The sequence below is a fragment of the Leptidea sinapis genome, chromosome 26 (genome assembly GCF_905404315.1).
Source record: "Leptidea sinapis chromosome 26, ilLepSina1.1, whole genome shotgun sequence".
Taxonomy (NCBI): Eukaryota; Metazoa; Arthropoda; class Insecta; order Lepidoptera; family Pieridae; genus Leptidea; species Leptidea sinapis.
Genome location: NC_066290.1, coordinates 4,558,563 through 4,585,913, shown reverse-complemented (window position 1 = coordinate 4,585,913; position 27,351 = coordinate 4,558,563). Strand labels below are relative to the sequence as shown.

General features: G+C 39.7%; 1 protein-coding gene across 1 annotated transcript in view; it reads left to right on the top strand.

The window, feature by feature from the left end:
* The first annotated feature begins 851 nt into the window (after nucleotides 1–851).
* Nucleotides 852–27,351, top strand: part of LOC126972411 (nose resistant to fluoxetine protein 6-like) — a 59,709-nt gene continuing 33,209 nt past the window's right edge. Inside the window, exons 1-6 of the mRNA XM_050819128.1 lie at nucleotides 852–903; nucleotides 1,193–1,374; nucleotides 7,143–7,297; nucleotides 7,592–7,760; nucleotides 10,651–10,844; nucleotides 12,597–12,741. Of these exons, the coding sequence (XP_050675085.1) occupies nucleotides 1,297–1,374; nucleotides 7,143–7,297; nucleotides 7,592–7,760; nucleotides 10,651–10,844; nucleotides 12,597–12,741 (741 nt within the window). The 5' untranslated portion in view covers nucleotides 852–903; nucleotides 1,193–1,296. The remainder of the gene's footprint in view (nucleotides 904–1,192; nucleotides 1,375–7,142; nucleotides 7,298–7,591; nucleotides 7,761–10,650; nucleotides 10,845–12,596; nucleotides 12,742–27,351) is intronic.

Genomic DNA, 27,351 nt, shown 5'->3' with positions numbered 1-27,351 from the left:
CGCATAAATCTCATTCCACAGTGTATGTGGTAGAAAGTTGCCTGTCATCCGCACATCCTAATGTGATGATGATAATCAAGCTTACGGCGATGATGGAATTTGGCAGTGGGAGTTAATCCAAACAGCTCTTCGGTTCGAACAATTTCTTAAGAGGTTGGTCGAGATTGAAAGATAGATAGAAACAAACAACAGGAATTATACTTAAGTTAACATAATAGGTTATGAGTTAGTTTTATTTATGTAAATAAGGGACAAGACGAGCAGGACGTTCAGCTGATGGTAATTGATACGCTCTGCCCATTACAATGCAGTGCCGCTCAGGATTCTTGAAAACCCCCAAAAATTCTGAATGGCACTACAACTGCGCTCGTCACCTTGAGACAAGATGTTAAGTCTCATTTGCCCAATAATTTCACTAGCTACCGTGCCCTTCAGACCGAAACATAGTAATTCTTACACATTATTGCTTCACAGCAGAAATTTGACGCCGTTGTGGTACCCATAATCTAGCCGGCATCCTGTGCAAAGGAGCCAGCCTGGTTGAATTGTTAATTCCGCTAACATTTGAATATCTACATGCAGAATGTACATAAAGCCCGACCACAGTAAAGATAGACTCCACGGCTTACAGATAGGGTTTATATGCGTTCACCTCACCTCATATATTGTAACTTCATTTCTTAGTGATTCTCATTTGATTCCAAGTTATGATATTATCTCACAATCCTTAAACGTAAACATAGACATACCTAGAATTTTGGTAAATTATCACAAATTATGTTCATTCCAAATATAAAACACACATTCAATAATATACTTTTATTATTTACAGATTGGTGTGTAGCTGCTTAATAGTAATTAATATAATATGTACAGTTCTTAACAGACCGGCCTCCAGCTTAAGTAAATATCTTTTTAAATATTTTTTGTAGTTGTAAAGCATGTGCATCCGGCATGCCAAAACGGGGCTTGTGCGTAAAAAATAATTTAAAAAAAAGTTCAAATCTAAGCCCATTAAAAATGAATTAAGTATGTGCATCAATTTGGAGTTCTAAAAGTCAAGCCCAGTTTTGACAAAACTGTATAAAAGCAGAATTAATAAAGTATTATAGCCAGAAATCGAACCCGTTGGTAATACACAATCATACTGTTTTGCACAGCGTGTGTTGTTATATATTTGGTTAAATTTTAGGAGGTCCGCTTACAAATGCTTTCGATCTCAGAGGAAACGCAAGAGATGTCTTGAAAGTAAAGAAAAGCGGCCTTGAAACTTTGTATGGCATCAGGTTCTTGACAATGTCTATGATTGTCATCGCTCATCAAGTTCTGATGTTCAATGGTGGACCGGTCAGCGATGGATATATGTTTGATAAGGTTTGTTTTTAAAGTGAAAACATATAAATGCGCCTGTCGCTTCGTTAAATTGTTATTGAATGAGTATGAGCTGTCTGTCTGTCACGCTCGACCATGCGACACTCAATCTGGTAAACTCGGCTAGAGTCTACCAGACTAAAAGGCTAAAAGGGAGCAGTCAGTTAGGGCGGGCTAGATAATTCACATTCAGTGTAGTATATAATATGTATATATATGTACACACATATATTTATAAAGATAATTGTGTAGCATATAATTATTTATATAGCACAAACACTGCGTTTCAAATTTGATTGCTCAGCAACGACAATAGGTATAGACCCCCATAATTCTTGTTGGAACGGCCTTGTTGAGAAAAGCTTAAAATTGTTGAGGCTGGGTGTTTAGATGGGTCAGGAACAAAAGCTATTCAGGCTCAAACATTTTCCACAGAGTTATAATGACAATGATGTCAATTTACTAGAACGTGCCAGAATAAATTGATTTGTTTATGTTATGTATCCCGTACGACTCAAAATATCGGCAACAACAGTCACGCGGTTACTCGTTACCTAAAGTAGTGGTGTTTTTATGTTGCTCCGCGAAGAATAATCTTAAAGTGATAAAATAAGTGGACTTTAAGCGTACAACAATACAGTGCTAAAAGGTATTATTAATAATTAAAAAGTATTGGTATATTATACTCGGATTAGTGCAAAAACGGCTCAAATAACAATAGCACATTATAATTAATTATAAACACCTCAAAAAGTACGTGAATACAAGCAGTGACATTCTAGTCAAACCAGTTCTGAACGGCTGCAAGCAGTGAGACGTGAATCATCAGTCAGTGCTGCACGTAAATAACACGGTGCTGCGTTTACTACTACTCGCCTGTTTAGTACGTTTACACCCTTACACTAATCTACTTGCCTATTTTTTTTTGTCACCTAATATGTACAAGTGTATGCGATGTGATGCTGAGTTCCGGGATGGAGTCCAATGCTCCTTATGTCATGGGCGTTTTGACTTTCCTTGTGCTGGTATCACCGAGGGTGGCTACCGTAAGCTGGGTGAAGGTAGAAGAAACAGTTGGAAGTGCGTGAATTGTAGGAGTGCCGGAGCTGCCAGCCCCCTCCCATCTTCAACCGAAAAGCAACCGCTGCTCCTGAAATCACCTACACCAGCTGATATTGATAGCATTACCGTCGAGTTGAAGCGCCTGTCTGCTCAGATGGAATCCCTACCGTCGCTAATCGCTAGCATCAAAGCTATACAGGCTGATATCGCAGATATCAAAAACATGAAAGCAGACATTGCCGAGCTAAAGCTACTTAAACCAGAGCTTTGCGAAGTGAAGACTTCTTTAGAGTTTGCCCAGAATTCAGTGGAGTCTCTAACATGTAGTTTCACGGAGGTCAACAAAGAAGTGAAAGGTTTAATAAAGGCTAAGGAAGACGTTCAAGCGTTGCAACAGCGGTTTGCGAATCTTGAAATCTCTATGCATGAAACGGAGCAACGATCTAGGATGAACAATATAGAAATAAAGGGTGTCCCTATGCGTCCATCTGAAAATCTCTTTGAGGTCTTTGACAAACTAGGGAGCCATATTGGATGCATCATCCCCAATGAGCAAATAAACTACATTTCAAGAGTCCCTATGCGCAATGACAAGCATAATAAGAACATTATAGTTTCGGTGCATAACAGATACCTAAAAGATGACTTCGTTGCTGCAGCAAAGAAGCGTACATTGATACCCACCGACCTGGGCCTACAGGGTGTAAACAGGGTTTACGTGAACGATCACCTCACGTATACAAATAAGATGCTCTTAAATAAAGCAAAGAGGCTAGGTAAGGAGCGGGATTTTTCCTACATCTGGGTCAAGGGGTGCAAAATATTTGCTCGAAAAAACCCTACTTCTCATATTATATCAATTGCATCAGAATCAGATCTCAAAAAGATTTCATAATAAAATTAGTTGTAAGCTATAGTTTTATAAAGTTTCAGCTTGTGATTTTTTCTACTAATAATCCCTTTTATCGTATTGTAAGTTTCAGAAGGGCCGATTTGCCAGCAGTACATTACTATGCTTACTTACGTGCCATGCGCACGTGCAGATTTTCCCTCAAATTGCAAATAATATCGTATTTTTTTGGTCGGCCAGCCTTACATCTCTGCTTTTCTCCCATTGTGCCTATAGTAGACACTAATGATTTAATTAAATTAGTTTCTTTATTTTATTACTTATATTTTTGTGGTTTTATGGACTGTTTCTTGCGCTTTATTCTGTCATTTAATTTTCTAACTATTCTGTACCTATGCAATATTTGTTATAATGATGGTCAAAATCTACTATCAAAACGTACGTGGTTTACGTACTAAAACATCGGCTTTCTATCGAAACATTTGCTTAAATACTTATGATATTGTGTGTTTGACAGAAACTTGGTTAATTGATGGAGTGCATGACAGTGAACTCTTTGATGATCGCTACGTTGTTTATAGACGTGACCGTAACTATGGTAAGACCAAGCAAACTTTGGGGGGTGGGGTATTAATCGCGGTAATAAGAGAGCTGGCTTCCGAATGTCGCAGTGACTGGTGCTCGAATGTTGAGGATATATGGGTGACGCTGACATTGCAATGCCGTAAGCCTGTAATTAAGTATAAATTGCATTTATGTACTGCTTATTTTTGTAACCAAATTTCAGGTAACTCATTACCTGTACAATTAATATCCTTTTCGGAACACCTTACCGATCTTGTTTTAAATAACCCATACAATAAGTTTATATTACTAGGAGATTTCAATATGCCGAACCTAAGGTGGAATCAATGTAATGAAAATTCGTCCTATACTGTTTTTAATGTACAAGGCCCACACCAAGTAGAATTTTTTGATAATATTAATTTAAGTAACTTATCGCAATATAACCACATACCTAACGTAAATGACAGAATATTAGATTTAATTTTTTGTAATAGTGAAGTATTTGTCTCGTCCTGTCCTAACCCCCTAGTACCTGAAGACCAGCATCACCCAGCTCTCTGCATTTTAGCCGAGTTTGTGCAGCTTCATACTTTAAGACCTCGACCCTATACAAAGTTTTTATATAATTCGGGTGATTATGACTCAATTATATCAAAGCTGAGTGTAATTGATTGGCATCTCGAACTATCCCATTCCTATAGATCCCTTGAACAAGCGGTGACCTTTTTCTATGGCATCTTAAACGACTTAAAAAATCAGTATATACCCTCAAAAATAATTACCCCGTCACGTAAATATCCTCCTTGGTATAAAAAGCCACTCATTAAAATTCTAAAAGAGAAATACAAATTCCATTTTAAATACAAGATGTACGGTAACAGATCAGACTTCAATTCCTTTATAACTCTCAGGGAACGTGGTAAAGCCTTAGAAAAGAACATGTTCTCAGATTATATTTCCAGTATAGAAAAAAATATCTGCACAAACCCAAGAGCTTTTTGGTCATACATAAAATCTAAAAACCACAATAGCTCATTGCCTGCGGTTTTACGCTTTGGGGAGCACTCCTCAGACCATGGGGAAGACATTTGCAATATGTTTAATGCTTACTTCTATTCCAATTTCCTAGATAATAATTATAATGACTACTCTTCACATGAAATTGCAAATAACAATTTTACAGCAGATATTCATGATGTTGAAATTTTGCCCCAGGAATTGTATAAATTATTAAAATCACTCAATCTAGCCAAATCTGCTGGCCCAGATAACATCCCTGCAGTGTTTGTTGTAAATTGTGCCAGGAGTCTTGTCATTCCCCTCACCTTGTTGTTCAAACGCTCTCTATCAGAGGGAGTGGTACCTAAAATTTGGAAAACGGCTTTCATTACTCCGATACACAAAAAAGGCCCTAAAGATATAGTTACAAATTATAGACCTATATCTAAATTATGCTTATTTGCCAAAATTTTAGAGAGAGTTGTTTATAAGCAATTATATGATTGCTTAAAACACACTTTTAGCTCAGAGCAACATGGTTTCTTGAAAGGACGATCCACTGTTTCAAACCTTATTATTTGTAGCGACTATCTGGCTGTCCATATGTCAGAACCTTCACAAGTTGATGTCATATATACGGATTACAGTAAATGTTTCGATAGAATTGACCACTTACTATTACTGCGTAAGTTGCAGTCTGTTGGTATACGTGGTAATCTGTTCAGATGGTTTACATCATATGTACAAAACAGATGCCAAACCGTCGTACTACAAGGCTACGCATCGTCAACAATCCTGATCCCATCAGGAGTTCCTCAAGGATCACTTCTAGGTCCCCTTCTTTTTAATATATTTATAAACGATATTTCTTCATGCTTTCTTAATTCAAAAATATTATTATATGCTGACGATATGAAGATACTATCTCCTATCAGATCACTTGAATGTGCACAACACCTTCAGGATGATCTCGATAGATTTGAAAATTATTGCTTAGAAAATAAATTAGATTTAAATGTTAATAAATGTTATATAACTTCATATACTAGAAAATCTACTCCCATCACATTCAATTATAGATTAAAATATTCGTTTCTAAAAAGAGTCCACTCGATTCGCGACCTAGGAATTGTATTTGATAATAAATTAATTTTTGACGATCACATTAACTCGATCATATGTAAGGCATCGAAATCCTTAGGTTTTATCTTACGTATGTCTTCAGAATTTAAATCCATTAAAGCCATAAAAATATTATACTGTGCATATGTTAGAAGTCACTTAGAATACGCCTCACAAGTGTGGAACCCCGTCTACAATATATACAATAGACGTATTGAAGCGTTACAAAAACGGTTTCTGCGTCATCTTCAATTTAAAATAAAAGCATATCTTCCGAACTACAATCAGCGCTGTCAAAAATTCCATATTCTGCCATTGGAAGAGAGGAGACGTATAGCCGATCTCATTTACTTAATTAATATAGCGAGGGGTTCGGTCGACTGTCCTGAACTGCTCGCGCGCATTGGTCTTCAGGTTCCGTTTGCTTCACTCCGGAGACCATGCTGCCTGCATGTTCCCGGAGCTAGAACTAATTATAGACAAAATAGTTATCTACTGCGGGCTGGTCGGTCTTTCAACGACTTGTCTAAGATATTAGACCTGGATTTGTTCACCACTCCAATTAAGCAGGTAAAACAGCTCCTTACCGAGAACTTTTTCAATCAGGTGTAATTGTAAATTTGAGTTATTTTGTTAATTTATTTTTGTCTCTTTATCATTTTATATAATTTTCGTATTTGTTGTCCACTTAACTCTTACATCATATATCGATTTCTATCCGTGAAAACTTTTAATTGTCCTTCTGTAATTATGTATGTAACTTATATTTTTTAACCTAGCTGTAAGTTTTCCAAAAAATGTAAAATAAATAAATAAATAAATAAATAAACAAGAAATATGAGACAGGACTTCCTCTTTGAACTAATAGAAGCATTTGCATATGCTTTACCAGGCATGCATGCACGGGCAGGAGACACGCGAGAGAGAAGCTGCACGTCACCAGTAATTGTAATTTATTGAACTGAACCTTAATTAACAAAACTAGTTACACTTCGTATCATTTACCTCGCCTTGGTGAAGTTGTAACTTGTATCGTGAGATATTAAACTCACATGCATTTCTTTATATTTAATAATTACATAATTCAACACTCCCACATTTAATTAAACTTGTATTATATCATGTCACTAAAGGAAAAGTACATAAACTGATAAAATATTATTTATTTCAGAAAGTTACATCTCTATTTGGCCTGCTATTAATACATGCAGACCTCCTTGTTGACACATTCTTCTTGGTGTCAGGCCTTCTCACGGCGTTTACCGTTACAAAGATTAATGTACGACTCAACATAATATTATCGCTGTTTTTGAAAAGATACTTGAGGTAAGAAAACCATTAGGTTTTGTTCTTAAGTATACGAGTAGCTTATAAGTCAGCGATTGGACATTTAACCTGGTCTGTTTTCATCAGTTGTTTAACAGCAAGAGGCTCTATCTACACGTATATCTAGCTATTTATTATCTAGCTAGCCGGTGAAGCTGATTTCTATGAAGTATGAGCGGTCGCTCATAGTTGCGGCGCGCCTGCCATTCTAATCTCTTTAAACGGTTCTGTGATATATTTTATGCATTCCATGACATGGCTCAAACGCATTAAATGATTGTTAAATATTTTTAGATTAGTAGTGGCGTACGCACTGGTTATATATTATGTGAGCGCCGTGTACCCGTACACCGGGTCCGGACCTCTCTGGCACAGAGCGGTGGCCCAGGACACGGTGCAGTGCAGGAAGAACTGGTGGCTCAGTCTTCTGATGCTCGGCAACTACGTAGATACTGATAATATGGTGAGATTCTGTAATTTTAAGTTCTGGTACGGCACATCGTTCTGTGAACTTATTAACTTTTTGTCTAAAAATTTAACATTTATAATGTGGAATTTAAAAAAACATCCAAAAGCCCTGATATCGGATCACGTATTCGGAGGTTAGATGGCTTGTGTAATACGGACCTAGTGTAGGTAGCTACTTACAACTGTACCTAACTACCCCAAACTCGCTTTTATTGCGCCCAGACAAAAGAGAAAGGGCCGCCCTCCGGGAAAACGATGGGCGGGAGGTGGTGAATATTGAACCATAGTAATGTTGGATATGTGGGGCTCACTAGTGCCCACGTGCCAACCCACTACACACCACCTGAGGTTGGCTTTGGGCATTCGCCCGCTAAGCTTTCATCTGAGGCGATCTCTCTCGGCGGCGCAAGATACTCGCTTAAAGGTCATTCTCTTCGTTATTCAGTTCGTCTTGATAATACATCACCGGCGGGACGTTACCTTCCCCAAAATATGGTTGAAGGAAGCGATGGCTACACCATGAGTGATGCTCGTGAACGGACGCTACTTGTTGTGGTTGTCTGATGATGTCATCGAGAACGCTTAACACTGAACATTAAATACTTAACATTTTGGAATAAAACCTTTATCTGCTTACAGCGTGTGTAAATATATGTATACATTCCAGTCAATAACTTTCCAGGTTTTTTGATTTAAGTAATCACATTTTTTATTTTTGAAGTAAAGCTTCTTTAGGTGCGACTTGGGGGTAACTCAGAATTTTTTTCTGATGGAAGCAACGCTCAGTAGAAAAATCAATGGAAATAATTTTTTAATCCGTTATAATTTAATGGTATTAAAAATATTTCAAATAACTCATTATACAGTAATATTTTTCAAAAATCTCCAAGTGTTTTTATTGTTTATTTATTACTACTATTCCAATAAATAATATATAAGTTTTCAGAAATTTTCTGACATTCGTTAATTTGTTCTCGGTTTTTAGTTTTTCGTTTCCATTATAAGGATAGGCAAAGGGTTCGAGCCGTTACATCCGTATTTGTTTATATTCAATAACAATGAGATATTGATAAGTGCTAATAATAATATTACTTTCAATTTCTTATTATCAATTATTTTATTGATGAGTGAAAATTTTTAAATGTGCGAATGGTATAACTGAATTATAAATATAATGAAAATAATAATCAGTCAAATAAAATAGCGAAATCCCAGGAATAATTTACTCTTTCATCAATAAATAAGAATAAAAGAGAAAATCAAGAACCTGATTACGACCTGACCTGTAAGAAATGTAAGTGTTTATATTATTCTGATGAATAATAATATCAAAATATAACTTATATCATTCTTTGTAAAATATATAAAATCTCACTTGATAAAATAATATTAATTATATTATATATTAATAAAGGCATTTTTATTTTAGTTAGGGAAAATGCCAACTTTGCTTAAAAGATGAAGTTATATCGTCAGCTTTTCCGAGAAAAAAAAATAGCAATAATTCTAACAATGCTCCTTGCTCTTCAGTAATACGTGAGTGCTTAGTAACACGGCTTTATTTAATGTAAATTTAATGTAATATATTAATGCGTCTGTTAATTATTCCTAAAGTTAATTATTATTAAGTTTTACTTCAATCGCGCGTAAAGATTACACGCACACACTTTTTTTCACTTAAGCATGTTAGAACGTTTGAGTACTTGTTTTACATACATCGTATCAACGATCATAATATTCATTATTTTGCATTGATTGTATTTAAAATATTTGTTTACTTTTCCGAGCGATTGTCGCGTGAGAATTTCACGCGCGCTAAAGTGTAAGGATCTTTATCTACACCCATGATTTAAATCCTCTATTAAAGATTCTGAAACAGTTAGCTTATTGCCAACATTAAAACACCCAATGTTCTAATAACCATTACATCACCCAAAAGAGTGTTGTAATGTTGTACTGAATTTCATAACAACACTCCTATGTTTTTTTTATCCTTTCATGCGCAAAGAGTTTCAACATACAGCCACATTCTTATTGCTCGATGCGTGGTATCTGTATGAATTTCAAAAAAAGAAAATTTTCGTTTACGCGCGCTGCACACTCCCAGAATTTCGCGCGCCGTAAAAAAAAGTAGGTTATTCGAATCCCCGCCATTTTTCTTCGATATTTTTATTGTTTTGCTTACAAAAAATGAGCGATTCATTTTAAACGCTGCAAAAGAACATTATATTCGAGTGAATTTTAATTATTGCACTATACTACTAATACTATTTGGACAAGATATAAGATATATTTCAACATATTCCAAAATAAATAAAAAAGAAAAAACAGACAAAAGAAATGGCGCTTCAAAGTCGAATTTATATGAACGAAAAGTATATATCATACCACTATAATAATTATTGTAAAGTCTTGGAATTATAGTCTAGATGTATTAGAAAAATAACAACTTACCGAATATTGGGTAAAACTTTGAAAAACAAACAAAAATTCTGCGCACTTCATTAATGATAAAGCGGTAAATATTTATTCAAAAGTGTGGGAATCAGTTTCTCGCTCTTCGTCTCAGTAAAGCTTAACTTTTCCGGTTATTTTTTGACCCACATATTCATTCATTACATATAATTTATTTAAATATTTTTTTTTACGGAAGACGAGGACAAACGAGCATACGGGTCACCAGATGTTAAGTGATCACCGCCACCCACATTCTCACAGCAACAGAAAAATCACAGGAGCGTTCCCGGCCTTTAAAAAAAGGTGAAAGCGCCTTTTTTGAAGGTACCCTTGTCGTATTGTCCCTGAAACACCGCACATGGAACCTCATTCCACAGCTAGATTGTACGTGGAAGAAGAAAAAATAACCTTCGATGTAACCTTTTCAGTGTTTAATTGTTACCTGGTATATCCCTTGCGACTACCACTTCTTCGTGATCACCGTATTGATGTATTGTCTGTACACGCGCTTTACGAAAGCGAGTCGTCTTCTGATCGGAGCTGTCATGGCTGCAGCAGTTGTAACTCCGGGGATCATCAACTATATCAATAACTTACCTCCGATACAGATGTTCACCTACGAGTAAGTATGTATTGCTTGCTACGTCCAATCACAAGTAGCTCCAACAAACAAATATAAACCACGCCAGTCTTCTAAAGGGATTGGGGTGATGAATCAACTGGAGTTACCTCGCGCGTACACCCGAAATGGGAAAATAAATTATCCTCAAGAGTTATTTTTATTCCATTTATTGTTTAAAACAAACCCTAAACACAGTAGACATATGTACCAGTACGGAAACTCCCTACAAACGTTCGAAATGACACACACACATAAACATGCGCATCGACGAGGCCCCTAAGCAGTTTTCGCGGTCAATACGAGTCGAGTGTCACGTTGTTATTTGTTTCCGCGATCTTTTTAAAAATGCCAGCGTATTACGTGGTATACGGCTATTTGAACTGGGCTCCATGAAAACTCCATTTTTTCGTTTTTTGAACTATAAAGTAGTATTGTATATAAGAATGATTTATTGTAATATTATTATTATAATTAGTAGGTATTCGAATTACAAGTCCGTGAGATCGATTATCATAAATTCGTGATTATAATTCACAATTTACACTAAGATGGCGGCTGCTATATTTTTTTTATAATTTTTTTATGAGTTTGGTTTAATGGTTTTCTAGGATGTTTTTTTTATATCGTCATGGTTTTCGTGAGTGTTGAAACCAATACCAGCTAGTGCTGTTAAAATGAAAATTCAAGATGGCGGCTGCAAAAAATTATCAAGTTTTTTGCCACGCGTGTCGTTTTCATGGTTTTCGAGGGTGCTGAAAAAGATAGTGGTGTCAGAATGTAAATCCAAGTCAGAGCTACATGAAATTATCAACGTTTTTATCATGGGTGTTGTTTTCATGATTCTCGAGGGTGTGGAAGCCGATAATGCTGGACTTAAGAAACGAAGACTCCCGAAAATCTCGAAATTCCTGAAATTCTCGAAAATGATACCCAATTTGAATTTATTGTAAAAGTCACATCCGCCATCTCGGATTTCAAAATAGATGTCATAATAGTCGTTATTGATAATAACGAAAACAATAATTGCCCCGTCTAGACATTTTCGTGGGAGGACTACAGAGAAGAGATTCTTAAGACTGTGGTAGAAGTGAAATTTCAACGGACAAAGTTTAAAGACATATTTCATATTTTATATCAATATTTCAAATAAAATATTTCAACGAAAATTAAAAGAACATTCCAAAAAAATATGTTCAATAAAATGTCGTTTAAAATCATTACATAACAGTCATCATGTAGACTATAATATTGCATTATACACTGTATAGCTATTATACATACACTATACATAAAAATCTTACTTTTTTACGCTCTGCAACGCCCCATAAGGAACTTCGTTCCAAAACCCCTTTTTAAAGTCGGTTAGAAAAATATGTCTACTGTGCCCTAAAGTGTTATCTGAGTAAGTTGTTATATTAACAAGTCACAAGCGCTGTAAAATCAATTGGCATTTTTTAAATGAATAAAGATATTATATGTGAGTTTTTGAATTGTTAAATAAATTTTACTACGGCTAACAATGTAAATTTTTAACGCCGGTTTTTCGATTGTGTTTTTATCCACTACAGTAGGTCCGTTTATAAGCATGACTCATGGACCAGCCATCGCTTCCCTCGACAATGAAGATATGCTAATAACATCTTTATCGTAGGAGGGAGAGTGGATCGCTCATCACTGGACTTCTAGTTACCAAACACGCAGATTATCGTATTCAAAAAGTAATATAAAAACGAATAATGTTTCAATTTTCAGCTTTATGACAAATTTCCGCGGACCCAGACAGTTCCATATCACGTATATAAAAAGCCACACCAGATACGCAGCTTATCTCATTGGGTTCTTTACCGGTTGTATAATTGAAAAGTACTCCAAAGACACCGTCAAGAGGATATCACAGGTAAGATAGTTAACATGAATTTGGAACTATTTCATTAATAATAATAGAAAATATAATCACACATCATAGTTATTATTAAAGAGAAATATTTCGCTTTTTCTATGAAAAAGGAAGAAAAACGAGCGTACGGGTCACCTGGTGTTTAGTGATCACCACCAGAGGAATCACAGGATGGTTGCCAGTCTTTAAGGAAGGTGCGCACTTTTATAGGTGGTACTAAGTCGTACCGACCCGGGAACACCGCACGAGGCAGTTTCGAAGTTCCGACTTTGAATCCCAAGCAATAATCTAGAATCCTGAGCCTAATAATAATAATATTGATTTAAACAATATATATTTATTTTATATTTTTACTTTATCATAATAAATACTTAAAATTATAAGTTAACAATTCAATGTATAATTAGGTAATATAATTAATACACACGATTTTTAAGTTAAACCTGAAATTTTTATTTTTTTTTCCACTTTTTGTTACATTTTATGTAAAAAAAATTTATTGTTCTTTTCAAATTCAAATATTTTTATTCAAAATAGGATGTGACATCTGTTATTGAAAGTCAAAAACTACCACACATTCCTAAAAGGATACATGAGAAGAACGGGCGCAACAAACTCTGCGGGCCCTTTTTTTTTCATAAAACATATCGGACAATTATTAAACTTATTATTTAATAGCCTGAGGGCGGTCGCTAAATTCCTAATCTGTGGTATCATTATGAAAGTCATTAATGTTATAGTAACCTCTACCACACAAACGTTTCTTAACAATTCTTTTGAATAAAGTTATACTTTTGTTTTGAACATTTTTTGGGATCTTGTTGTAAAAGCATATACATCGCCCCCAAAAGACTAGGTAGGTATTATAAGTTTATGTCTGTTCCTGTTGTTAATATTATGGTTATGACAGGAAAACTACTAGAAATAGCAAATTCACTTATGTGCCAAACATTACATTATCAAGAATATGTTGAGAAGCAACAGTTAAAATGTATGTTCTTCAAATTTTGCTCTCAATGATTCTTTAGGACCTAGGTTATAAATAGCGCGAATAGCCCTCTTCTGCAGCACAAATATTGTATTAATCTCGGCAGCGTTGCCCCATAGCAATATACCATAGGATACAATACTATGGAAATAACTAAAGTATACTAGTCGCGCCGTATCTATGCCAGTTAATTGTCGAATCTTTTTAACCGCGAATACTGCAGAACTAAGTCTGTCGCCAACCCTTTAATATGGGGTCCCCATTGAACGTACATCTTCTTCTAGTCCTCGCGCTGGGGGTGTCTGTATCCAACTGATTCTTCTGCACATTTCGTAGGGAATGATCCTGTTAAAAATTAAGACGCTGAGTTTCGCTATAGGTATAATTTCCATTTGGCACTCACCAATTGCCGTTGTTCTGTAAACTTTAGTTCCAGTCGAGCTATTGTAGAGCGCTTTCTATGTATAGTGGTGCAAATCTGTAGACCTGAAGTTGAATGTCTCAAAAACTTGTATAGTAACCCTTCACCCTTAAAAGGAAAACCAACTTCAAGCCCATTACTGTGGACGGTACACCGCTAGAATGGAAAACGTAAGTTAAGTGAGGCGTCGCTGCATTGTGTGTCTTCTACCGCATTTATCACGGGAAGTGTTCCGAAGAGCTGTTTCACCTGATTCCAGCCGCCGAATCCCACCTTTACACGACATGCCACAAGTTAGGATATCATCCCCAACATCTGGATGTGTTTCCGTCCTCCACAGTGCGGTTTTCAAGGAGCTTTCTTCTACGTACTACAAGCTTGAACCTGTGGAATGAGCTTCAAACTGGAGTGAAATAACGGCTTTGCCGCTGTGTTTCATCCAGTGAGAGGAGTATCCGGAGGCCAACCCCCCCTTCCCCCCAAATACAAATGGCAGCACGGATTAAAAATATACTATTCCAGGCTATGTAGTCCTGGAGAAACCGTCCCTGGGCATCCATAATTAGGACCTGTGCCTGATAGTAGATGCCCAGATTCGATGTGGACTTTTGCAACATTAGGGGTCTTCGCTGAAATTGAAATGCCGCCCAGTTCCACTTAGATACGGCAAAGCCGGCCCTGCTCTTTTTAACCGAGACGAACATATCCTCTCTAGCATACATAATAATCATACATAATAATACATGATACATCTTAGCTTTCATACCCGGAGTATAATTTGGAATACTCCTTTATACCGCGAATATCCGCGAATCTACGCATGCCTTTTTAGGTCTAACCTCTATAGGGTAACCCAGAGACTGACCGGTTCCTCGAGCACATCCAAATGGCTACAGATTGTTGGAGCAGATCTCCACTGCTGAGATCGTGTTTCTTGGCGATTTTAACACCCACCACGCCGAATGGCTAGGCTCACGTACCACCGATCATGCAGGGAGATCTGTTCACAACTTCATCTTAGCATATGGTCTAACGCAACTGTTTATTGCGCCAACGCGAATCCCAAATGTGGAACATTATACACATTCACTGTTATACCTTCTGTTGACCTTACATCCGGACGGCTACCTAGTTTCTGTTGACCCGACCTTTGGGGTCGTCGGACCACTGCCTGATCCGGAGCACCGTGCCCATCACGCGCCTTACACGGCCCCGCTTCTTAGGCTGTCGCTGCGTGCATCCTACCCATGGAGGCAGATCTGTTTTCACTGACTGACACTGTTGCAAGGTATAGTTTATTCCATCCTCCTCTGTGCCTATCGGTGGCAGGTTTCAACCAAGGTTTGACCGCGCTGCAAAATGGCCTCTCGCTGAAAGCAGGAGTGCTATCAGGCTCTGTCTAAGGATGTGAATTCCAGCGAACTTAAGTAATTACAATTATGCCTCCTTCAAATGTGCTCCCCAGTACCAGCTTCTTCCATTTGACCGCATATAACGAAGAGCGGCTCGAGTCAGGGTATCGTATGGTAAAGGGGCTCCTGTTTCCGCAATTAAGCCACTAGCATGGGTCCATTTTGCGTCCCTTATTGGCCAGTCACTCCAAGCAGCCCAGCTCCTTCCAGAAGTTCAGAACATTCCTGGGGTGTTCGCAGACCTCGTATTGGTTAAGGTTTTTGCCCGTTGGTTGGCCATCCCGACGGATTTCAGGATTCCAGGATTACGTGAGCGACCGTTTCGTCTCTCTCGGCTAGACAGCCTCTGCACTTAGGACTGTCCGTTACGCCAATTGTGAAAAGGTGTTTTATTAGTGATGTGTGACCCGTTAGGGTGCCCACCATTATACGGATGTCATGTCTGTTGAAGCTGATCAGTCTACGTGTCAGTTTGGGCGACAGTGCAGGTATCGCTTCTTTCGACTGTCTACAGCTTGAGACATTCATCAATCGGGTGTTGTGTAGGTTGTTGGTGAGAGAGCATATCCATGAGCGCATTTAGCTGAAGGGCAGTGGCAGAAGTGGCAATGGACCAGTCACTAGATTTGCCGATGCCCGCCTTGCAAGCTCATCCGCTGTATCATTACCCAACGAACCGCTATGTCCCTTGAACCATTGCAGAGTTACCCGGTTATAAGAGGCAACTTGTTCCAATTCCAGTGTTAGTACCACCATACTATCAGAAAGAATTCTGATTCTGTGGCCATGTACTTTTCGTCGTAGTATTGCGCTGGCGGCTTCCTTGATGGCTACGCACTCAAATTGGAACATGGAGCTGTGTGTGCCAAAGGGTATGGAAGTGTGTATGTTCAGTTCCTGTGAGAAGATGCCGGCACCAGTTCATGTAGCCATTTTGGAGCCGTCTGTGTAAACTCTTGATTCATTTACACCTGACTGGTCAGCATCTTTCTCTCATATATCTGTATGTGATAGTTCTTATGAAAAGCATTTGTTTTAGGTATCTTATCGCATGGTGCCTCACAGAGTGGATAGTCCTTTGTTACCCTATTCCAGAGATTATCTGTAAGGCAGTCTTCATTCTTCCATACACCCAACAGCTTTAGACGTAGAGTCGCCATTGTCGCTTCTTGATGAAAGTGTATGTCGAGTGGTGTTAGCCCTAGAATAGTTTCAAGGGCAGAAGTAGGCGTGGTGCGCATGCATCCTGTTATGGCTGTGCAAGCCAGCCGCTGGAAACTCTGCAGCTGGGTTTGTAGTGTCACAAGCTCTGTCCTGAGCCACCAAGCTATTGTCTATCCACCTGGCAATTGTAGGATCTACATCATGATCGGCTAGCGCTCGGCCTATGCTAGTGAAAGAGGTTTTGTCGAAAGCGCCTTCGATATCAATAAAATCACCTGAGGTTGATTGTTTACGTGATAAGCCTTTCATTACAGGAGATGTTACACAATAAAGTGCCGATTCGGTTGATCTGCCCTGAGTCTTTACTCATCCGCACACGCCTTTGCGTGTTGGTTGGCATGTAGCGGTATTTGTAGGAGAGCATTTTCCCTAATATCCCTATCGCAGAGTCTCTCTAGAGTCTTCAAAAAAAATGATGTGAGACTGATTGGCCTGTACGATTTGGGGTTTGTATAATCACTTTTGCCGGGTTTAGGGATAAATACCACTTTTACCTCCCTCCATTGGAGTGGTATGTATTTGTAGGCCAGGCATGCCCTGTAGATAGCAGTTAGATGTACTGCTAGCGGCCCCATACCGCTCCATTGTAGCAGCCCTGGGAAGATCCCATCCAGGCCTCCTGTTTTAAATGGAAGAAAGCTGTTAATTGCCCACATTACCTTGTCTTTGTCTACCACCCTGTGAGCTATGGTCCAATCCGTTTGTATTGCTCTGCGACGCCTCCTCCACCCACGTCTGGTTGTTGGTGATGTGGCAGTTAGGAAGTGAGTTTGCAGGAGTAGTTCGCAGGTCTCGGTGTCGGATTTGGTGTATGTGCCGTCAGATTTTTTCAAGCAACCTAGACTTCGGATGTTTCTGACTTTAGCCGCTTGGTTTGTGGATTCAATGTTAGTGCAGAAGCGTCTCCAGCTTTCTCTCTTCTTCTTGAACTGGTACCTTGCCTGTTTATACGCGTCCCAGTCGTCTCGTGCCCGGGTATTTTTGGCTCTGTTGAACAGCTTCCTTACTTTGCAGCGCAGCCTATCTAGCTCTGGGTGGGGTCCACACACTTCTGTCGATTGAGTTGGGCTTTGTCGAAGTAAGAGGGCACGTCTATTCATAGCTGTTGATTAGCGTTTGAGTTATGTTAGTTAAATGTGTTTCTATACCTGTGGTACCGTTATATTCGTTTGGCAGGGAAATGGTCATAAGCTCATTTCTCACCAATCTGTCGTACTTGGTGCGTTCCATTTTACGCGGGTTCCGCCTTGGCAGGGCAGGTTTGATGTTTAAGCGAAGGTTGTACCTAATCCACCTGTGATCCGAGCATGAAGGTTCGTCCGACACGTGCCAGTCATTGACGAGTGAAGAGACATGGTCGGTTGCCAGTGTTAGGTCGATTATAGTTTAGGCTCGCGTCGTAACGTAGGTCGGCTCAGTGCCCCTGTTAAGTATATTAAGATTAGTTGAAAAACGGTATGTAAGTAAGTCCTCACCTCTTTTGTTGGTATTTTGGCTGCCCCTGATGGTGTGATGTGCGTTGGAGTCAGCGGAGATAATGAGTTCCAGCCTCTCTGTCTCGCAGTATGTGACTAGCGCGGTGAGCTCCGGTGTTACCTCCTCTTCCCCCGGCATATAGACCGACGATAGACCGACGATAGACCTATGACCACATCTGATAGGCCTAGGCGGTCATCTGCCTGGGGCTTCGCAGCGGTTAGATCTCTGGAACACAGCTCATTTATAATGGTGGTCGTTACATGTCGCGGAGTATATATACATGAACGTGGTTTACCTTCGGTTGCAGAAAGAAGTTTGCCCACATTGTTGTTGAGACCACATATATTGCTATTTCTAATCCACGGCTCCTGGATTAGGGCTGTGGTCTCGGTGTTTCCCTCCAGCAAACGTCACAGGTTAGCCGTTGCGGTATAGCTGTGCTGGAGGTTTATTTGTATAATTTTAAGTGGAGGTGGATCGGTCTGGGCTGCCATCGCTGTGCAGTAGACTCTCCTCCAGCTCCATTGTCTGATCCTCCTCCCCGGCCCCTTGCTGCCACTAGTCTATGGAGCGCGATTTGATCTCTATGGGAGTCCGAACCTTTTTACAAGTGATTCGCGATTCCATGCGGTTGTCGGGCACTGCCTCAGGAACGGTCGAGGTTGGTACTCTTGGCTGCGCTGCCATGTCCGGGTTTGGTTTCGGTGGTTCGCTGCCTTTACCCTCCTCATCGGGGAAATTCACGTTAACTGAGCCACATTTATAAGAGACCCTACGATCTCGCTTCTTGAGCTCAGCTACATCTGCCTCCGGTATCCCAAGGACTATGAGCATCCTGCCACTTTCATCCAGTTCTGGAATGTGGTACAAGCTGCAGGTGCGGACATTGTACCACGGATTCTGCCCGGCGAATTTGGTTTGCAGCATGTTGACATTTTTGTCCTTGGAAAACCTTGGGATGATCATTGTTGCCTTGACTTTTCTGGGGATGTCAGCTTGACGTCTGACTACTAGTCTGGTGTGTGGAAGTGGCGAAGTGATCTTAGAGACAGTCCTTTTAAGCCATTCCACGGTGTAAGTGTCCTCGCACCAAAGTTTGAGGGTACTGTTACGGGGTGGGTCTCAGTAAAGTTAAAAAAAAAAAAAAACAATTTTTAATTAACACTTGTTTAATTCAACTCAAAAATTAGAATTACATATAAGGAGATAGAAGATATAGAAAAACGTGCGGTCGCGACGGGTTTTGGAAACAGACTAACTTTTCCCACACTGTAATAATTAATATCGGTTACTAGTTACTAAGGTGTCGTCATTGCTTAGAGTCAGCAGTTATCCTGCCATAGTGTTGTCTAAGTAATGAATCTATAACACCTCCTCCGACAAGATCGAACATCACCGATTAAGTGATGAGAGATTTAGAGATTCGAAATAAGCATCGCTACCGCATGTTTGTACATAAATGACATTAAAATTAATTATTCACTAGAGGACTTTTCTATCTTAATATTACTCATTATATAATTAAGTTTTGGAATATAAGTTTAATGTTAGAACTGTATATAGAATGTAAAACAATATAATTTAAGATAATCAATTAGGAATATAAGCTAAAGGAATAACATAACATTTTTTTCTTTTCTTTTACATTATTATGTTTCGCTTAGGAATAGTTCTTGAAGAGACTAGACCTTCTATGATCTCATATATTTTGTCAGGCATAGCAACAGATTGGTCCACACTATTCGTGGTTTAGTTATGGCATTGATTAAATATTTGTATACAACAACTTTTTGGACGTCTTTTATAAAACAATAAATGTTTAAGCTTATAAATTAAAAATTGTATAAAAAGTATTCCTACGGTATACCGTAGTTATATATAGTCTTATATATATCTATAAAAATGGCTAGGATTATATAATTTATCTAAGTCCTTTTGGAATTGTTCTAGATATGTACTTGCATGAATTAAAGGGTCTATATTATTTATGTTGTTAAGTTTTACAAATGGTAATTTGGATAGGCTTTTATTAACTCTTACCCGTTCGCAACAATCGTCTAGTAGGATGTTGAACTTAGATAAATTATGTGAGACATTAGTTGTAAACATATCGCTAGCCGAAAATTGTAGTCTTATAAAATGCTGTACATGACTTCGGAAGGTTCAACAGTCCCGTTCCGAGAATTAGCTCGTCTATTTCGATTGCATTTTTATTACAAACAATATGACACTTGCCTGGCTCGCTTTGTACAAATAACCAACGATTGTTGTTGAGTTTATGAAAGAGTTCGTTGTGTCCTCTAATCACTTTCGCTTCACATTTATTTGGGAGTTTGTCAACAATTTCAGTCAATAACACTGTTTCACATGTCGGGTTTGCGAAAGTAGAATAAACGTTGTCTAAATCACACACGTAGAATTTATTTCTTATCACTTTACACTCAATCATACTGTCTCTAAGTGAGTAGAACATAACAGTGTCATAACATCGTAAGCTGTAGGAAGTGGAATGACCTTATAAACATTGTGAACTTGGGGTATCACAGTCTTATAACTATTATTATCTTATAATTATGATAGTAAGAAATTAGTTTAGATATATCAATAATTTCGTGAATGTTTTGTGACGATAACTGTACTGGTAAATCATAGCGTTTCGGGAGTGCATTTTGATGTCGTTCGAGCTCATTATGCAGTTGTAGAGGACTCAACACGGTGGGGTGTAGGATATTCAATTTGCTGAACAAGATAGCGTTGTTGATGTCGTCTATTTTGAAAGAGACCATTAATATAATGTTTTCTAGTGAATTAAGTAATGAGTTCAATTGAGTCCTTATTTGTATTTTATCATTTGAATTAATTATTTCTACAAACGCTTTATTAATAATATTTAAGTTATGATTCAGTCGCATTTCGTTTTCATTCAACTTATATATAGAAGTATTAAAAGTTTAAATGGTGCATTGAATTACATGTATATTATCGCGCATTAAACGAGAAAGCTCCTTTTCGTCAGATTGAACATTTTCGATGGCTTCGGAAAATTTTATTGCATCATCAGAGTCTAAAGTTCCAAAAAATGTCTTTAAGACCGAACCACCAGCGTCGAAGAGGCCGCGTTTTAAACGTTTCGGTTGTTCACTAGAGATTCAATAGGAAATGGAAGAGAATTTGTTTATGTTATCCGAATGTTGAGTTTTCAAGGACGTAATCGAATTTAAGCAATTAGTTTGGATAGAGCTGGACGAATGATCTATGCAATAGATGTTTACTTTTTCAAATAGCAGTTCGATATTTTTTAGTGTAGGTTGTATATTACTTACATCCACATAAGTCACAACATTCCAATCGTCGTTAGTAAATTTTATATCCAGTTGTTTTTCGAAATACAGCCCGGGACTATATATTATCTTTTCAACATACTGCGAAGCTACAGTCGCTGTGCACAAAATGTACCTGAAATGAATATGAACTAATGTAATGGATGCGGGTTTTATTTATCGTAATGTTGACGTATATATTTACGGTTTATTGAAAGAGTAACTGTATGGTTATCATTTATTTTAACTACTTTATATGGACCTTTCCATGTAGGGGACAAGGCTTTGTTTTGTTTGTGGTGACATCGCAGATAAACCATGTGACCGATTTTGTATGTCACTGGTTTTGAATGAATGTCATAATATTTTTTAGATTTTTCTTTTGAATTTTCGATGTTCTGTATGGCTTTTTGTCTGCTATAGTATAATCTATGATAAAGGGCTCTAATTTAATCTGTATAAGTGTTGTTTTCAAGTGTTGGTCTATGGAACTTGGAATATAAGGTTTATAGCCAAAAAGGAGTTCAAACGGTGAGAAACCTGTACTTGAATGGATATTAGTATTATAGGCGAGCATTGCGGTTTCTATATATAGTGACCAGGTATGAGAGTTTTCGTCGATGTATGATCTTATTTTTTTTTATGAAATAGGGGGACTAACGAGCGTACGGGTCACCTAGTGTTAAATGATCATCGCCGCCCACATTCTCTTGCAACACCAGAGGAATCACAAGAGCGTTGCCGGACTTTAAGGAAGGTGTACGCGCTTTTTTTGAAGGTACCCATGTCGTATCGTCCCGGAAACACCGCACAAGGAAGCTCATTCCACAGCTTTGTAGTACGTGGAAGAAAGCTCCTTGAAAACCGCCCTGTGGAGGACCACCACACATCCAGATGGTGGCTATGATATCCTAATTTGTGGCGTGTCGTGCGAAGGTGAAATTCGGCGGCAGGAATCAGGTTGAAGAGCTGTTCGGAACACTCCCCGTGATAAATGCGGTAGAAGACACACAATGAAGCGACGTCTCTACGCAACGCCAAGTGAACCAGCCGTTCACAGAGCACTGGGTCCCCGATAATTCGAGTCGCTCTGCGTTGCACACGGTCAAATGGATCGAGCTGATACCGGGGTGCGCCAGACCAGAGATGACAGCAATACTCCATGTGTGGCCGGACCTGCGTTTTGTAGAGCGCTAGAATATGGGCCGGCTTGAAGTATTGCCGAGCTCTATTGATGACGCCCAGCTTCTTCGAAGCCAATTTGGCTTTGCCCTCCAGATGGCCACGGAATTGGCAATCGCTCGAGATTTCGAGACCCAGTATTCCGATACTAGGCGAGGCTTTAAGGGAAGTGTTATCGAAGAGCGGTGATACGACAAATGGGGTTTTTTTTGTGGTAAACGCGCAAACTTGAGTCTTCTGGGGGTTAAATTGGACAAGGTTCAATTTACCCCATTCCGCGACCTTCTCGAGAAAGGACTCGATAGAAGACACAAGTTTCTCCCGGCACTGGTTGACGTTTTCCCGAGAGAGACCTGCATGGCCCGTGTATACGGCATCACCAGTGCTGTCATCTGCATAGCAATGTATGTTGGAGGTGTCAAACATATTATTGATATGCAGAAGAAACAGCGTGGGAGATAGCACACAGCCTTGGGGCACTCCAGCGTTCACGGGCTTGGGATTCGAGCAAAAACCGTCGACAACGACTTGTATGCTGCGCCCAGTGAGGAAGCTGGAGGTCCACTTGCATAAGCTCTCGGGAAGCCCAAATGATGGAAGTTTAGAGAGGAGCGCCTTGTGCCATACACGATCAAAGGCCTTCGCTATATCCAGGCTAACTGCCAGGCTTTCCCCTTGCTTTCAATAGCCGCCGCCCATCTATGTGTTAGGTATACCAGAAGATTGCCAGTTGAGCAACCATGGCGAAAGCCGTATCGTCGGTCGTTGATCAACGGGCGACCCTCTAGTTATACCAAAAGTTGGCGGCTAATTATGCTCTCCATGATTTTGCAGAGCAGGGAGGTTATAGCAATAGGCCTGTAGTTTGCCGGATCTGAACTGTATCCTTTTTTTGGATCGGATGGACAAGGGCTGACTTCCATGAGTCAGGGACTACGCCTTTGGAATAAGAGTGCCGGAATAAACGTGTTAGCACCGGTGTCAACTCAGGGGCACATGTTCTAAGCACGATTGTAGAAATGCCATCCAGCCCGCTCGACTTCCTGATGTCCAACGAAAACAGATCTCGCCTCACAGTTTTCTGTCTGAACTGTACTTCAGGCATAGAAACCTCTGACACCGCGGGATGTTTGGCGGTGTTTTTCCGTTGTCGTCAAGTGTCAAGTTGGAGGCGAAAAGAGTGCACAGGAGATCGGCTTTCTCTTTTGCCGTATGGGCCAGGGTGTCATTCCTCATGTGCAACAGCGGCATGGACGGCTGGTTGAAGTTACCGAGAGCAGCTTTCGACAACGACCAGAACTTGCGTGTTCCGGTCGGGTAACTGGAAAGCTGCTCGCCGATTTTCACGACGTGCTTTGACTTCGCACGGGCGATTTGCCGCTTAAAAAATCTGGAGGCACGGTTATATCTCCACTTAAGAACTTTGCAGTTCGGATCCTTTGTGCCCAGCGCCGCAACCCAAGTTCGATACGCCTGTTTTTTGCAGTCAGATCCTGCTTTAACTGACGCATCGAACCAGGGCTGTGATCTGCCACCGATCGGTACTACAGAGCTTGGTATAAAAATATCCATGCCCTGCAGTTTACTTACATCGGCTACTGCAACGCCGCAGGCACTAGGATCATCCGAAGGGAAACAAACGGTGCCCCAAGGGTAGGATGCAAAAAAGGAACGCAACCTATCCCAATCTGCTGACTTGTAGTGCCAAACGCGGCGGGTCGCTGGTGGTCTACGACGTTGGCGTCGGATGGGCACTACACTCCTGACCGGTCTGACTGAATGGTCGGAAGTTCCGAGAGGGGCGTCGACAAAGACCTGGTAACCATCGCGATGTGTAGGCAGCAGAAGATCTAATAAGGACGGCATGTGGCTATCCACATCCGGGATCTGCGTTGGGACAGACCATACGCCAATGCAAAATTATGCACAGATCGCCCTGCGTAGTCTGTGGTACGTGATCCAAGTCATTCGGCATGGTGCCCGTTGAAATCACCCAAGACTACGATTTCTAAGGAGGGGATCTGTGCAAGCACGTCGTCAATTGCCGTTTGAACGCAGCCCATGAGATGATCGGTTTCTGCGTTACCACTATGGGACCTGTAGACGCACGCATAGATGCGGACGCGGTCCACTAAATTTACGCGGAGCCAGAGAGTAGACAGGTCCCTACCCTCAAAATTGCCGAGACGGCGACAGCAGATATCCTCCCTAACGTACACACATACCCCGGCATGAGGTATAAAATTGTGCTCAATTTTGTACCCGGGGTTTGTACTTGTTCATGCGCGGTACTGTGCCCTCCCCAGAATACGAGGGGCAGCCCGAGCGCGAATGCTCGGGGAGGGATTCTCCGGCTCTACAGGAGCTGGTACCCTCCTGGGGTAATTTATCTTTAGAAACCGCTCTCATATTTTTTGATGGGGGGAAGGTGAGGGGGGGGGATGGCTTCCAGTCCTCGACACTAACCTATGCGAAACATAGCGGCACTAGGCCGCTACTTCAAGCCGGTATTTTGTGCGAGTGTGGTAAGTAACCCGGACGAGTCTGGCCCGATTGTGCGGACGTCAAAAGACGGTAGCGTGACTCTCCCACTTTCAATAAGCCCGTAGTCGCCTCTTACGACACCCTTGGGCCTGGGACTACCCTATTCTTTTTACGCCCCGGGGAAGCACAGGGCAAGTACTCTTAAGTCTTAAATACTCTTTTAAGGTCGAATGGCTCCTTTCTAACGCGCCACATGTCTGGGGGTGATGAGCAGCAGCGAATATTTGTTTGATGCCAAAAAGTCTTTCGAGTTGTTTGAAGACATCAGAACAGAAGTTAGTTCCTTGGTCGGTCACTATGATCTTAGGTATACCTATAATGGTGTGGGGTAATGGGCCTACAACGTCTAGAAATAGCTTTTCATTTGGTCTACTAGCAGTTGATGTTATAATCATAGGGGCTTTGTTAATTTGTCAGAGTGATTTGTTAATTTGATATGATTTGCAATTTTTTACGTATGTCACAATGTCTGTTCGCATGTTTTTCCACGAATACATTGTTTTGAGCCTGTCGTACATTCTAGTTTTACCCGGATATCCAGCGGTCGGAGAGTCGTGATTATCTTTTAAAATAGTAGGTATTATACTTGGAGTAGGGAATAAGATATTGTTGTGATAGATATGTATCTTAATACCCGTATCATGGAATAGAAAAGATAACATATTATAGATTTTGGTGAACGAAAGTTTGTAAAAGGGGTCTTGAAAGTCTGAAACTGCAAATTCTTTTTCCTCCATATACCATGTCGTTATCACGTCACGGTAACTTTTAAGTAAATTAAAAATATCTTTATAATTAATAGTGTCGTAATGATGAACTTTAAGAAACAAGTGTGTGTAAAGATGTTTATCATTCGAAGTGCTATAGTATGTATAAAGTTCACGTTCGATATTGCGAATGTCATTTAAGCTGTCTTGTTTGATAAGTCAATTACTTCTGAACAGTACGGAATTGAGTCATCGAGGTCAATAGCGGTCGGATAAACGATTAGTTTATATTTTGCTTTTAGTAAGGATTCGTTGTGTTCTTCGATTATCGTATTAGATGAAAAAGTTTGTTGTTGGCTAACTTTTAAAAAGTTTTCATATGTTTCGGATGTGGAAGTAGAGTCGTCCTCGACTGCAAGAACAGGATTTCGAGAGTCAGCGTTACAGTTAAGTTTGCCCTTTCTGTAGGTAATGTCATAATCAAATTCTTCGAGTTTTAGCCTCCAGCGGACTAATTTGGAACTCGGATCTTTGCAGTTAAAAAGCCACTGTAGTGGTTTATGATCTGTTACGATCGTAAATTTATGGCCATATAAGTAGGGCCGGAATACTTTTGTACCGTAAACAATGGCGAGGCATTCTTTTTCGGTTGTTGAATAGTTGCCTTCAGCTTTATTGAGTGTTCTCGAGGCAAAAGCTATGGGCAAATCCTTCCCTATTTCACCCGGTGATAGAATTGCAGACACAGCATAATTAGATGCATCGGTTGTAATAACGAATGATTTTGTAAAATCGGGATATTGTAGGATTGGAGCTGTAGTAATTTTTGATTTTAGAAGGTCAAACGCTGTTTGTTGTTCTATAAGCAAGTAGAACTTAGTATCCTTTTTTAATAAACTAGTAAGAGGTTTAGTGATGTGGGAGAAATTATTAATAAATCGACGGTAATACCCGACGAGACCTAAAAAGGATTTGATATCACGAGGATTTTTGGGAACTGGGAAGTTCTGGACACATTCAACCTTTTTGGGGTCTGGCCTAACGCCTTTATCTGATATGATATGACCTGAGTATTGGACTCTCTCTCTCTTATCAGGCTGTAGCTTAAGGTTGTGAAGTCTGAGTCTAAGGAAGATCTTTTCTAGTTTCTGGAGATGGTCGTCAAGGTCATGTCCGAAACAACAGATGTCATCAAGATAAGTGTAACAGTCAATACCTTGTTGGCCTGTCAATACAATATTCATCAGCCGCTGGAACGTAGAGGGTGCATTTTTAAGCCCAAATGGCGTCCTAGTCCACTCATAGTGGCCAGATAAGGACCCTGTACCGCAAA